The sequence below is a fragment of the Oncorhynchus clarkii genome, chromosome 3 (genome assembly GCF_045791955.1).
Source record: "Oncorhynchus clarkii lewisi isolate Uvic-CL-2024 chromosome 3, UVic_Ocla_1.0, whole genome shotgun sequence".
NCBI lineage: Eukaryota > Metazoa > Chordata > Actinopteri > Salmoniformes > Salmonidae > Oncorhynchus > Oncorhynchus clarkii.
Genome location: NC_092149.1, coordinates 89,043,808 through 89,059,025, shown reverse-complemented (window position 1 = coordinate 89,059,025; position 15,218 = coordinate 89,043,808). Strand labels below are relative to the sequence as shown.

Here is a 15,218-nt window from a genome sequence, read left to right as displayed (position 1 = left end):
ATCGCTGCAACTCCCCAACGGGCTGGGGAGAGGCGAAGGTCTCATCGCTGCAACTCCCCAACGGGCTTGGGAGAGGCGAAGGTCTCATCGCTGCAACTCCCCAACGGGCTGGGGAGAGGCGAAGGTCTCATCGCTGCAACTCCCCAACGGGCTTGGGAGAGGCGAAGGTCTCATCGCTGCAACTCCCCAACGGGCTTGGGAGAGGCGAAGGTCTCATCGCTGCAACTCCCCAACGGGCTTGGGAGAGGCGAAGGTCTCATCGCTGCAACTCCCCAACGGGCTGGGGAGAGGCGAAGGTCTCATCGCTGCAACTCCCCAACGGGCTTGGGAGAGGCGAAGGTCTCATCGCTGCAACTCCCCAACGGGCTGGGGAGAGGCGAAGGTCTCATCGCTGCAACTCCCCAACGGGCCGGGTGAGAGGCGAAGGTCTCATCGCTGCAACTCCCCAACGGGCTTGGGAGAGGCGAAGGTCTCATCGCTGCAACTCCCCAACGGGCTTGGGAGAGGCGAAGGTCAAGTCATGCGTCCTCCAAAACACCACCTGCCGAACCGCACTTCTTAACAAACCCTGCCCGAACCCGGACGACATTGGGCCAAACCCTGCCCGAACCCGGACGACACTGGGCCAAACCCTGCCCGAACCCGGACGACACTGGGCCAAACCCTGCCCGAACCCGGACGACACTGGGCCAAACCCTGCCCGAACCCGGACGACATTGGGCCAAACCCTGCCCGAACCCGGACGACACTGGGCCAAACCCTGCCCGAACCCGGACGACACTGGGCCAAACCCTGCCCGAACCCGGACGACACTGGGCCAGTTGTTTGCCGCCCTATGGGACTCCCGATTATGGCTGGTTGTGATACAGCCCGGGATCAAACCCGGGTCTGTAGTGACCCCTCTAGCACTGCGATGCAGTGCCTTAGACCGCTGTGATACAGCCCGGGATCAAACCCGGGTCTGTAGTGACCCCTCTAGCACTGCGATGCAGTGCCTTAGACCGCTGTGATACAGCCCGGGATCAAACCCGGGTCTGTAGTAACCCCTCTAGCACTGCGATGCAGTGCCTTAGACCGCTGTGATACAGCCCGGGATCAAACCCGGGTCTGTAGTGACCCCTCTAGCACTGCGATGCAGTGCCTTAGACCGGTGCGCCACTCGAAAGGCCTTGTTTTATGTATTTGATACCATTCCACTAATTTGACATTTTTGTAATTTAGCAGACGCTGTAACCTACAGTTAGTGCATTCATCTAAAGATAGCTAGGTGGAACAACCACATATCACAGTAGCATAGTAAGTGGGATTATTTAAAATACTCATTAAAGAGTGGGTGTCTGTCTGCTTTGTAGTAGAGTTTCAAATGTTTTCAGAAGATGTTATCATGTTAAAATACACCTGACTCTGTTCTGTGGAACCATCACCACATTGTGGTTGAAAACCCCCAACTTCCTGTCTCTGGCTCCATCTGTTAGCTGCAACATCTCTCTCTCTCTTCTAACCCAAACCCATCTATCTCAGATCTGGCTATGACGACAATTTCACCCTATTCCCTATGTAGTGCACTACTTTTGACCAGGTCACATAGGGTGCTATTTGAGATGTCATGCCCAGAGACCAGGGGTTTTAAACCCAACAGGAAGGTGAAGAAGGTGAAGAGAAGGAGGAGAAGAGAGGGAGGAGAGAGGGAAAACAGAGGGAGGAGAAGAGAGAGAAGAGAGGGAGGTGGAGAGGGAGGAGAAGAGAGGGAGGAGAGAGGGAAAACAGAGGGAGGAGAAGAGAGAGAAGAGAGGGAGGTGGAGAGGGAGGAGGAGAGGGAGGTGGAGAGGGAGGAGAAGAGGGAGAAGAGAGGGGGAGAGGAGGGAGAAGAGAGGGAGGAGAAGAGAGGGAGGAGAAGAGAGGGAGGTGGAGAGGGAGGTGAGAGGGAGGAGAAGAGGAAGAAGAGAGGGAGAAGAGAGGGAGGAGAAAAGAGGGAGGAGAAGAGGGAGAAGAGAGCACGGTGAAGACAAAGGGAGGAGAGGGTAAAGAGAGGGAGGAGAAGAGAGGAAGGAGTGACTCACAAATATGGCAGGAGTGACTCACAAATATGGAAGGAGTGACTCACAATTCAGGCAGACACCCACAAAGTGCAAATGCACAGTGGAATACTTTTTTCTTTTTTTTATGATTTCCTACCTGATCTGTAACCGAGGAAAACTCGTAGAAATTCTAAAGAAATACTTAGCAGAATATGGGCCTGGTTGGCAGTATATGGGTTTGTAAATAATATAGTAATATAGCAGGACAAGTATGTAAAATGTAGTCCGTAACAGTCAACTCAGTCTATATACTGTAGTCTGTGAATGCATAGACATATCGAGTGCACCTGTCAAAGGGCACTCTATTCCCTATATAGTGCACTACTTCTATGAGTTCTGGTCAAAATAAGTGCACTAAATACCCACTGGGCACAGACTTCAATTCAACATCTATTCCACGTTGGTTCAACGTTAATTTAAATGACGTAGAAACAACTTTGATTCAACTAGTGGGTAGGCAACGGGGTGTCGTTTGAGACACAACGACAGTCTAGTAGTCTGTGAATACATATTGTTATTTACCACAGTCAAGTGTGTGGGTGTGGTGTTTTCACCCCTCTGCTCGGGGTGAAAACTGTATCCTCCTAGCATCAAGGTGAATCAGAAACATTGTGCGGTCCAGCTCCTCTACTCTCCTCTGGCCTGCTATCACTTCAGGGATCAGGAGAACAAGATGGAGGGTCATTTATGGATGACAACGATCCTCCTGTCCTTCTGTCCTCTGATCCTCCTGTCCTTCTCTCTTTCAGATCATCTGTTTACTGAACTCTCCCAACATCCCAACTGCAAAGGTGAGATTCAGATATGCTTCAACATCTGTACTTACTTGCTGTTTGTGGTTTTAGGCTTCTGTATATTATGTAAGACCGTATGCTACATCTGCTGCTGTAAAATAGAAAAGAAAAGGGCTCTATGAATCCATTTGATAGAAATCGGATGGATGTCCATTCCAGAGTAGTCTTTTTCTGAAGATACTGTGTAAAGCACCATTTATTAGTTATGTAAGGCCGTCTGCAGGATGATCTTTCATCTATCATGAAAACTTCGGTAAAATACATTGGATTTATTCTGTCAGTTGTCGTAAATTTAAAATGAAAAATAAAAAGTCGATGTGAAAAGATTTCCAACAGATTGAATGCATATAGGTATAGTTTATTGGTAGTGTATTTCAAGATGCGTTGCGTCAACCATTTCCCACGACCAATGTTCCATAGAAAATAGAAAATAAATGACGAGTATTTTGACCACTTTTTCATGTTTGTATTTTTTACATAATTTTTTTATTTCACCTTAGAAATGATTTCTCATGGGTCTGTGCGTGTAAAACAGCAGTGTTCTCAGATGTTGAATTCATGGGTGTTAGAGGTGTATTAGAATGGATTTTTGTTGCCAACGTTACGCTTCCATTGTTTAGCAGGAATGGAATGTTCATATCCTGTATATTTGTGTTTGTCTCACTTTGCTATTTTAAAATGAACGAACTGGAAGAGAGCATCTGCTAAATTACTAAAATGTCAAATTAGTAACATTTTACATTCAGATAGATATAATGCTGTATTTCTACATTTAAAAAATATATATGTTAATGTCATATATGTATCATTTGTACAAGTCTTTATTAAACATGTAGGTATTTGTTCCATTAGACTGTGTAAAACCTAGTACTACTTATTATATAGGTGGATATCTATATATATATAGCGCTTTGCAACAAAACATGATTATTTGTCTCTCTGAAATGAAACCATCAAGTGATAGATGTCTGTCATTGAACAACCCCATGCCATGATTAGGGTTGTGAGAAAACACACCAATCTCTTTCATTTATTTGTGTTTATTTAAGCTTTATTTTAACAGGGAAGACATATTGAGACCGAGGTCTCTTTTTAAAAATTCGCCCTGTATTTTGCAATATAAACGTGTGCCCCTCAGTTTTACCAGAGTAATGTGATACAAAGTGTCCCGGTGTGCTTTAGGACCATGCGGACTCCTCTGAGCAGTCTGGTGGGCTGGCTGAAGTGTCCCGGTGTGCTTTAGGACCATGCGGACTCCTCTGAGCAGTCTGGTGGGCTGGCTGAAGTGTTCCGGTGTGCTTTAGGACCATGCGGACTCCTCTGAGCAGTCTGGTGGGCTGGCTGAAGTGTTCCGGTGTGCTTTAGGACCATGCGGACTCCTCTGAGCAGTCTGGTGGGCTGGCTGAAGTGTCCCGGTGTGCTTTAGGACCATGCGGACTCCTCTGAGCAGTCTGGTGGGCCGGCTGAAGTGTCCCGGTGTGCTTTAGGACCATGCGGACTCCTCTGAGCAGTCTGGTGGGCTGGCTGAAGTGTCCCGGTGTGCTTTAGGACCATGCGGACTCCTCTGAGCAGTCTGGTGGGCTGGCTGAAGTGTTCTGGTGTGCTTTAGGACCATGCGGACTCCTCTGAGCCGTCTGGTGGGCCGGCTGAAGTGTTCCGGCTGGATTTAGGGCAGCATGCTGACAGCCTGTGTGGTGGCAAAGCTTCTGGAAGGCTGGCTCCAAACCCAACCGCAGTCCCGCAATGTTATTTTAGGCGTATGTGACACAGCTCGCTTGCTAGCCCCACGGAGGTAAAGTTGGTTTTATAGTCGAACATTCAACAGACATTCGCCCAAAAGCCCGTTACAAATGTAAAAATCAGTAACTAATTCGCCGTTTGTCACAGAAACATCAAATTGATGATTTATTCTATAAATGTCTAGTTATTTGCAATAACTTTAAAGAAATGTTAATTTAAGTGCAATTTGTTCTATATGAAATTAGACAATGTTTACATAACGTTGTACAATGTTTACCATCTTAAATTGTATGCAAAATCAATGGTTGTATTTTTAGTGCAACAGTTCTGCATTTTAAAGTAGTTACAAGGCACAACAGTCATTTATTTATACGTCTCTAATTTATCAGCAAAAAGGCCCCTTCCAATCATTTTCTATTTTGGCTTTGTTGAAGTCCTTCTTTGTCATCCCCAGACAAGCTGAATGTTACCGTCTCCTGAGGTAATAGACTCAACTGTTCAACACTTACAGCCAAATGTTTAATACCCCGGGTATTCCCAGAACACATTCTGGAAAGTCTCTAGTCACAGTGGTCAGTTTATTAGGTACAACCCCCCATGCATCTGGAGCAGCGTGAATTCAGAACAACTGATGAAGCTGGGAAAGGAGATGGACTGTTTAAGTCCAGTTGGAGTTACAGTCAGTAAAAGCTGAGTGTTGAGGCCTCCCGGGTGGCGCAGTGGTTAAGGGCGCTGTACTGCAGCGCCAGCTGTGCCATCAGAGTCCCTGGGTTCGCGCCCAGGCTCTGTCGTAACCGGCCGCGACTTGGAGGTCCGTGGGGCGACGCACAACTGGCCTAGCGTCGCCCGGGTTAAGGGAGGGCTTGGTCGGTAGGGGTGTCCTTGTCTCATCGCGCACCAGCGACTCCTGTGGCGGGCTGGGCGCAGTGTGCGCTAACCAAGATGGCCAGGTGCACGGTGTTTCCTCCGACACATTGACGAGACAAGATAGTAGTTACTAAACAATTGGATACCATGAAATTGGGGAGGGAAAAAAAAGGGGTCAAATTCAAAAAAATATTTTGAAAAAATAAAAAAAGCTGAGTGTTGGAATTATTAAAAAAAAAACAGATGTGAAACTTTTCTGAGTTACAAAACACCATCACAGACGGTGCTGTCATTTTGCACATTATAAAGTTCAAACAAACAGAATACCTGAATACTTCTCTGTATGCTTCAGTGTCCAGCAAGCCAAGACCACAGGACTTGATGTATGTAGGAGCAGTTTATTATCGCGAATAGGGTGGTGAACCTAATAAAGTGTCAACTGAGTGTAGATATCACAAACAACTCCTTGTGAGCAGTGTCTGTCTGTTATATGTTTGATCAATGGGTATAATGGTCAATCTGATCCCCAAGGTCCTCAGACTCACTTGGACATATGAGTTGGAGATAAAGGAGAAAATATGGAACTAGGACATTAAAACACTGGCAGAATTCTTTCATCCATTCACATAAAATGTCTTTTAAAGTATAAATACCCTTCGAAGACCACTGTCTTTCTGGACGTTTTAAAAGGTTTGCAAATAGTTCTTTCTGCAAGGAATGTGAATTGAAAGGGATTTGGTAATACCTATGTAGGTGACGTAGTTTCTCCACTGGTACAATGTGTGGTAGTTGCACACCTCCCTGTTGAAATATGTAGAGCTGATTTGGGCCAGTTGATTTTTTTTTTCACGTAGGCTTTGTGCTAGCAGTTTAAAAGAGAGAGAGCAAATAGCATACGGACAGCCTGGTTGAAGTCCTAGTTTTTAATGGTTAGTGCCAGTAGATTGCAGAGGGGTTCACATACAGTTCAGAGGTCAATTATAATGTATACATTTAGACCAAAAACCAAACATGTACAGTCCACTTCTTAAATTAGTTTTTTTTTTTTTGTTATCCACCTCTGGTATATTTAAATACTCATACTAATATATTTATACAGTATATATGTACACAACCGTTTGAAGTTTGGGGTCACTTAGAAATGTCCTTGTTTTTGAAAAAAAATAAAAATAATAATAATAATTTGTCCATTAAAATAACTTCAATTTGATCAGAAATAGAGTGTAGACATGGTTAATGTTGTAAATGACTATTGTAACTCGAAACGTCTGATTCTTTATGGAATATCTACATTAGCGTACCGAGGCCCATTATCAGCAACCATCACTCCTGTGTTCCAATGGCACGTTGTGTTAGATAATCCAAGTTTATAATTTTAAAAAGGCTAATTGATCATTAGAAACCCCTTTTGCAATTGTTAGCACAGCTGTAAACTGTTGTTCTGATTAAAGAAGCAATAAAACTGGCCTTCTTTAGACTAGTTGAGTATCTGGAGCATTAGCATTTGTGGGTTTGATTACAGGGTCAAATTGGCCAGAAACAAATAACTTTCTTCTAAAACTCGTCAGTCTATTCTTGTTGCTGAGAAATGACGGCTATTCCATGTGAGAAATTGACAAGAAACTGAAGATCTCGTACAACGCTGTGTACTACTCTCTTCACAGAACAGCGCAAACTGGCTCCAACCAGAATAGAAAGAGGAGTGGGAGGCCCCGGTGCACAACTGAGCAAGAGGACAAGTACATTAGAGTGTCTAGTTTGAGAAACAGACACCTCACAAGTCCTCAACTGGCAACTTCATTAAATAGTACCCGCAAAACACCAGTCTCAACGTCAACAGTGAAGAGGCGACTCTGGGATGCTGGCCTTCTAGGCAGAGTTCCTCTGTCCAGTCTCAACGTCAACAGTGAAGAGGCGACTCCGGGATGCTGGCCTTCTTGGCAGAGTTCCTCTGTCCAGTCTCAACGTCAACAGTGAAGAGGCGACTCCGGGATGCTGGCCTTCTTGGCAGAGTTGTAAAGAAATATCCAAATCCTCTGTCTTGGTAAAAAGCAGAGGGATGATCCTGGAGAAATGTAACCAATCTCAGATGAATAGACAGAGCTCTAGATGTAAGGACTGACCATCCATGAGAATAACAGGATAGTTTTAACCATGTTATGAAGCTATACACTGTTTGTTTACATTTACAATGTTTACAAACACCAGATTAAACAGGGTTATATTTTAGGTTCTGATGGGGTGTGACAGTTGAACTCAGCTCAAGAGGCATTTACAAGTAAGCTACATTTCATTAGTTATATTCTTCAAAATGGACAGATATTAATTATATATTTGGTCCAGTTATATATATATATAACTGGACCAAATATATATATACAGTGCCTTGCGAAAGTATTCGGCCCCCTTGAACTTTGCGACCTTTTGCCACATTTCAGGCTTCAAACATAAAGATATAAAACTGTATTTTTTTGTGAAGAATCAACAACAAGTGGGACACAATCATGAAGTGGAACGACATTTATTGGATATTTCAAACTCTTTTAACAAATCAAAAACTGAAAAATTGGGCGTGCAAAATTATTCAGCCCCCTTAAGTTAATACTTTGTAGCGCCACCTTTTGCTGCGATTACAGCTGTAAGTCGCTTGGGGTATGTCTCTATCAGTTTTGCACATCGAGAGACTGAAATTGTTTCCCATTCCTCCTTGCAAAACAGCTCGAGCTCAGTGAGGTTGGATGGAGAGCATTTGTGAACAGCAGTTTTCAGTTCTTTCCACAGATTCTTGATTGGATTCAGGTCTGGACTTTGACTTGGCCATTCTAACACCTGGATATGTTTATTTTTGAACCATTCCATTGTAGATTTTGCTTTATGTTTTGGATCATTGTCTTGTTGGAAGACAAATCTCCGTCCCAGTCTCAGGTCTTTTGCAGACTCCATCAGGTTTTCCTCCAGAATGGTCCTGTATTTGGCTCCATCCATCTTCCCATCAATTTTAACCATCTTCCCTGTCCCTGCTGAAGAAAAGCAGGCCCAAACCATGATGCTGCCACCACCATGTTTGACAGTGGGGATGGTGTGTTCAGCTGTGTTGCTTTTACGCCAAACATAACGTTTTGCATTGTTGCCAAAAAGTTCAATTTTGGTTTCATCTGACCAGAGCACCTTCTTCCACATGTTTGGTGTGTCTCCCAGGTGGCTTGTGGCAAACTTTAAACAACACTTTTTATGGATATCTTTAAGAAATGGCTTTCTTCTTGCCACTCTTCCATAAAGGCCAGATTTGTGCAATTTACGACTGATTGTTGTCCTATGGACAGAATCTCCCACCTCAGCTGTAGATCTCTGCAGTTCATCCAGAGTGATCATGGGCCTCTTGGCTGCATCTCTGATCAGTCTTCTCCTTGTATGAGCTGAAAGTTTAGAGGGACGGCCAGGTCTTGGTAGATTTGCAGTGGTCTAAAACTCCTTCCATTTCAATATTATCGAGTGCACAGTGCTCCTTGGGATGTTTAAAGCTTGGGAAATCTTTTTGTATCCAAATCCGGCTTTAAACTTCTTCACAACAGTATCTCGGACCTGCCTGGTGTGTTTCTTGTTCTTCATGATGCTCTCTGCGCTTTTAACGGACCTCTGAGACTATCACAGTGCAGGTGCATTTATACAGAGACTTGATTACACACAGGTGGATTGTATTTATCATCATTAGTCATTTAGGTCAACATTGGATCATTCAGAGATCCTCACTGAACTTATGGAGAGAGTTTGCTGCACTGAAAGTAAAGGGGCTGAATAATTTTGCACGCCCAATTTTTCAGTTTTTGATTTGTTAAAAAAGTTTGAAATATCCAATAAATGTCGTTCCACTTCATGATTGTGTCCCACTTGTTGTTGATTCTTCACAAAAAAATACAGTTTTATATCTTTATGTTTGAAGCCTGAAATATGACAAAAGGTCGCAACGTTCAAGGGGGCCGAATACTTTCGCAAGGCACTGTATATAGTTCAGAAATGGATGTAACAACTACAGATGGCCCCTTTAAGTCTATCAGCAGTGTGCGAGTTTGATCATGTGTCTATTAGGTCAAATTATTATTTATTTAATCAGCATGAATTAGATTGAGCAATAAAAGCCCCCATTTTAATTCCATCGGCTGGAATCCACACTATGCAGCTGTTATTCTACAGGCTGGGATCCACACTATACAGCTGTTATTCTATAGGCTGGGATCCACACTGTTGTTCTACAGGCTGGGATCCACACTATACAGCTGTTATTCTATAGGCTGGGATCCACACTATGCAGCTGTTATTCTATAGGCTGGGATCCACACTATGCAGCTGTTATTCTATAGGCTGGGATCCACACTATGCAGCTGTTATTCTATAGGCTGGGATCCACACTATGCAGCTGTTATTCTATAGGCTGGGATCCACACTATGCAGCTGTTATTCTACAGGCTGGGATCCACACTGTTATTCTACAGGCTGGGATCCACACTATGCAGCTGTTATTCTACAGGCTGGGATCCACACTATACAGCTGTTATTCTATAGGCTGGGATCCACACTGTTATTCTATAGGCTGGGATCCACACTATGCAGCTGTTATTCTATAGGCTGGGATCCACACTATGCACTGTTGTTCTACAGGCTGGGATCCACACTATACAGCTGTTATTCTATGGGATCCACACTATACAGCTGTTATTCTATAGGCTGGGATCTGCACTATGCAGCTGTTATTCCATAGGCTGGGATCCTCACTATGCAGCTGTTATTCCATAGGCTGGGATCCACACTATGCAGCTGTTATTCTATAGGCTGGGATCCTCACTATGCAGCTGTTATTCTATAGGCTGGGATCCTCACTATGCAGCTGTTATTCTATAGGCTGGGATCCACACTATGCAGCTGTTATTCTATAGGCTGGGATCCACACTATGCAGCTGTTATTCTATAGGCTGGGATCCACACTGTTATTCTATAGGCTGGGATCCACACCATGCATCTGTTATTCTATAGGCTGGGATCCTCACTATGCAGCTGTTATTCCATAGGCTGGGATCCTCACTATGCAGCTGTTATTCTATAGGCTGGGATCCTCACTATACAGCTGTTATTCTATAGGCTGGGATCCACACTATGCAGCTGTTATTCTATAGGCTGGGATCCACACTATGCAGCTGTTATTCTATAGGCTGGGATCCACACTATGCAGCTGTTATTCTATAGGCTGGGATCCACACTATACAGCTGTTATTCTATAGGCTGGGATCCACACTATGCAGCTGTTATTCTATAGGCTGGGATCCACACTATGCAGCTGTTTGCAAGAGTGCCTTTTTCACTGGCTGTCTTCTGGTTTTAAAAACAATGATTGATAGGCAGCTTAAACTTCTTGAATTCAACCATTATTGGGTTCAAATACACATTTAGATTTATGAACAGCCATCCACAACCCGTACAGCACAAATAGCTAAGTGAGAGAGCAGCAGTGTGATCAATGCGCTATGTAGATATCAATAACAAGTGATATCTGTATCGCCGTAGACCACACTGCTGTCATCCTTCACCACTGCTGTCATCCTTCACCACTGCTGTCATCCTTCACCACTCCTGTCATCCTACACCACTGCTGTCATCCTTCACCACTGCTGTCATCCTACACCACTGCTGTCATCCTTCACCACTGCTGTCATCCTTCACCACTGCTGTCATCCTACACCACTGCTGTCATCCTTCACCACTGCTGTCATCCTTCACCACTGCTGTCATCCTTCACCACTGCTGTCATCCTACACCACTGCTGTCATCCTTCACCACTGCTGTCATCCTACACCACTGCTGTCATCCTTCACCACTGCTGTCATCCTACACCACTGCTGTCATCCTTCACCACTGCTGTCATCCTTCACCACTGCTGTCATCCTACACCACTGCTGTCATCCTTCACCACTGCTGTCATCCTACACCACTGCTGTCATCCTTCACCACTGCTGTCATCCTACACCACTGCTGTCATCCTTCACCACTGCTGTCATCCTACACCACTGCTGTCATCCTTCACCACTGCTGTCATCCTTCACCACTGCTGTCATCCTACACCACTGCTGTCATCCTTCACCACTGCTGTCATCCTACACCACTGCTGTCATCCTTCACCACTGCTGTCATCCTACACCACTGCTGTCATCCTACACCACTGCTGTCATCCTACACCACTGCTGTCATCCTTCACCACTGCTGTCATCCTTCACCACTGCTGTCATCCTACACCACTGCTGTCATCCTCACCTCCATGCGTTTATTCTAGTTGGATAATCTTTGGATGCCAACCGCAGTCGCACCATTGGAAGACATAGCTTGGACTGTAGCCAACAAAAACCCATTCCTGCTTTTTTCTCGTGTCCATCAAACACATTTGGTGTGTCATCATAGTGGTCTCTGATTGGTGGTCATCATTTGGTGTGTCATCATAGTGGTCTCTGACATCATAGTGGTCTCTGATTGGTGGTCAGACTCACTCAGTTGGAACAAACTTAAATTTGCGCCTTTTATCAATGTTGATTTGAATGTCATTGAGAAAACAGATAAGTGTCAAACATTTTTTTTTGCAAACATCCTTTCTGAATTTAAAAGTAATCCTCAAAGTAATCCTCAAAGTAATCCTCTCAGTAATGATCTAGTTTTTCAGAAGTATCTGTAATCTGATTACAATATTGATGCTGGTAATTTAACAGAGTACAGTTACCATTTTTTGTAATCCCTTACTCCCCAACCCTGCTAAGGGGATACACTTCTCAATCCTGTAACATATTCCAGTCTGTGCCAGGGAAACAGTCCTGTAGTGTAGCATCTGTGTCATCAGACCACTTCCATATTGAGCACATCACTGGTACTTCCTGTTTGAGTTTCTGCTTGTAAGCAGGAATCGGGAAGATAGAGTTATGGTCATATTTGCAGAATGGAGGGCGAGGGAGAGCTTTGTACGCGTCTCTGTGTGTGGAGTAAAGGTGGTCTTGAGTATCTGCAAAAATTCACGTCACCTCTGTCACAGACTGGTCTCCCTCTGTCTGCCTGACCTCAGCACCATCACAGACTGGTCTCCCCCTGTCTGCCTGACCTCAGCACCATCACAGACTGGTCTCCCTCTGTCTGCCTGACCTCAGCACCATCACAGACTGGTCTCCCTCTGTCTACCTGACCTCAGCACCATCACAGACTGGTCTCCCTCTGTCTGCCTGACCTCAGCACCATCACAGACTGGTCTCCCCCTAGCTGCCTGACCTCAGCACCATCACAGACTGGTCTCCCCCTAGCTGCCTGACCTCAGCACCATCACAGACTGGTCTCCCGCTAGCTGCCTGACCTCAGCACCATCACAGACTGGTCTCCCTCTGTCTGCCTGACCTCAGCACCATCACAGACTGGTCTCCCCCTGTCTGCCTGACCTCAGCACCATCACAGACTGGTCTCCCCCTGTCTGCCTGACCTCAGCACCATCACAGACTGGTCTCCCTCTGTCTGCCTGACCTCAGCACCATCACAGACTGGTCTCCCCCTGTCTGCCTGACCTCAGCACCATCACAGACTGGTCTCCCCCTAGCTGCCTGACCTCAGCACCATCACAGACTGGTCTCCCTCTGTCTGCCTGACCTCAGCACCATCACAGACTGGTCTCCCCCTGTCTGCCTGACCTCAGCACCATCACAGACTGGTCTCCCCCTGTCTGCCTGACCTCAGCACCATCACAGACTGGTCTCCCTCTGTCTGCCTGACCTCAGCACCATCACAGACTGGTCTCCCCCTAGCTGCCTGACCTCAGCACCATCACAGACTGGTCTCCCCCTAGCTGCCTGACCTCAGCACCATCACAGACTGGTCTCCCGCTAGCTGCCTGACCTCAGCACCATCACAGACTGGTCTCCCTCTGTCTGCCTGACCTCAGCACCATCACAGACTGGTCTCCCCCTGTCTGCCTGACCTCAGCACCATCACAGACTGGTCTCCCCCTGTCTGCCTGACCTCAGCACCATCACAGACTGGTCTCCCTCTGTCTGCCTGACCTCAGCACCATCACAGACTGGTCTCCCCCTGTCTGCCTGACCTCAGCACCATCACAGACTGGTCTCCCCCTGTCTGCCTGACCTCAGCACCATCACAGACTGGTCTCCCTCTGTCTGCCTGACCTCAGCACCATCACAGACTGGTCTCCCTCTGTCTGCCTGACCTCAGCACCATCACAGACTGGTCTCCCTCTGTCTGCCTGACCTCAGCACCATCACAGACTGGTCTCCCCCTGTCTGCCTGACCTCAGCACCATCACAGACTGGTCTCCCCCTGTCTGCCTGACCTCAGCACCATCACAGACTGGTCTCCCTCTGTCTGCCTGACCTCAGCACCATCACAGACTGGTCTCCCTCTGTCTGCCTGACCTCAGCACCATCACAGACTGGTCTCCCCCTGTCTGCCTGACCTCAGCACCATCACAGACTGGTCTCCCCCTAGCTGCCTGACCTCAGCACCATCACAGACTGGTCTCCCTCTGTCTGCCTGACCTCAGCACCATCACAGACTGGTCTCCCTCTGTCTGCCTGACCTCAGCACCATCACAGACTGGTCTCCCCCTAGCTGCCTGACCTCAGCACCATCACAGACTGGTCTCCCCCTAGCTGCCTGACCTCAGCACCATCACAGACTGGTCTCCCGCTAGCTGCCTGACCTCAGCACCATCACAGACTGGTCTCCCTCTGTCTGCCTGACCTCAGCACCATCACAGACTGGTCTCCCCCTGTCTGCCTGACCTCAGCACCATCACAGACTGGTCTCCCCCTGTCTGCCTGACCTCAGCACCATCACAGACTGGTCTCCCTCTGTCTGCCTGACCTCAGCACCATCACAGACTGGTCTCCCCCTGTCTGCCTGACCTCAGCACCATCACAGACTGATCTCCCCTAGCTGCCTGACCTCAGCACCATCACAGACTGGTCTCCCCCTGACTGCCTGACCTCAGCACCATCACAGACTGGTCTCCCCTAGCTGCCTGACCTCAGCACCATCTCAGACTGGTCTCCCTCTGTCTGCCTGACCCTGCTGAGACCACCCCGGTCATCATCTGATCCTCCTAAAATGAAGCATAACAAAGAAGGACCTTGGTGTACATTTATACATTATATTATCCAAGAATAGAATCAATGGTTCAAATAATTGAAATGACCATTATTCCCAGATCCCAGACTCTTTAAGCTGCTGTCCTGTAGGTTCACCCATTCATTCAAGAAGGAACTTTGCATCATTCACTGATATTGTTAATATACTGCAGAATCACCTGAGCGCCGTAGACTGGTCTTCCCTGGCTGTCTGACCCTGCTGGGAGCCCTGTCACCATCTGATCCTGCTCAGACATGATGAGCATAGTGTTGTGTACTGACTGCACTAGAGTGCTGCGTTCCCTCAGGATGCCTGCGGGACCTGCGGATCCCGACAGAGCTCATTGGGGAGCGGTCTGCATTTTTCATGCTGTGGGCGGGAGCTGTCGGTAAAACAGACTACTTCAGGATACAAATATTTTTGTTATTCCAAGAGATTATTTGAAAATTGTCTTCTTTCTGCTTTGTATGCGTTAGCCTAAATATTGTATTAAAAGCACATATTTTTTTTTGCATGATTCCCAGAATTCACTGCTTCAACTTCAGTAGCCTACCTCTCCTAGTTGGGAGTGAGAGTTCAAGTG

At 46.5% G+C, this 15,218-nt stretch overlaps 1 protein-coding gene across 1 annotated transcript in view; it reads left to right on the top strand.

Moving 5' to 3' along the window:
• Positions 1-2,686: 2,686 nt before the first annotated feature.
• LOC139406205 (T-cell-specific surface glycoprotein CD28-like) overlaps positions 2,687-15,218 on the top strand; it is a 163,653-nt gene continuing 151,121 nt past the window's right edge. Inside the window, exon 1 of the mRNA XM_071148711.1 lies at positions 2,687-2,869. Coding sequence (XP_071004812.1) covers positions 2,752-2,869 — 118 coding nt within the window. The 5' untranslated portion in view covers positions 2,687-2,751. The remainder of the gene's footprint in view (positions 2,870-15,218) is intronic.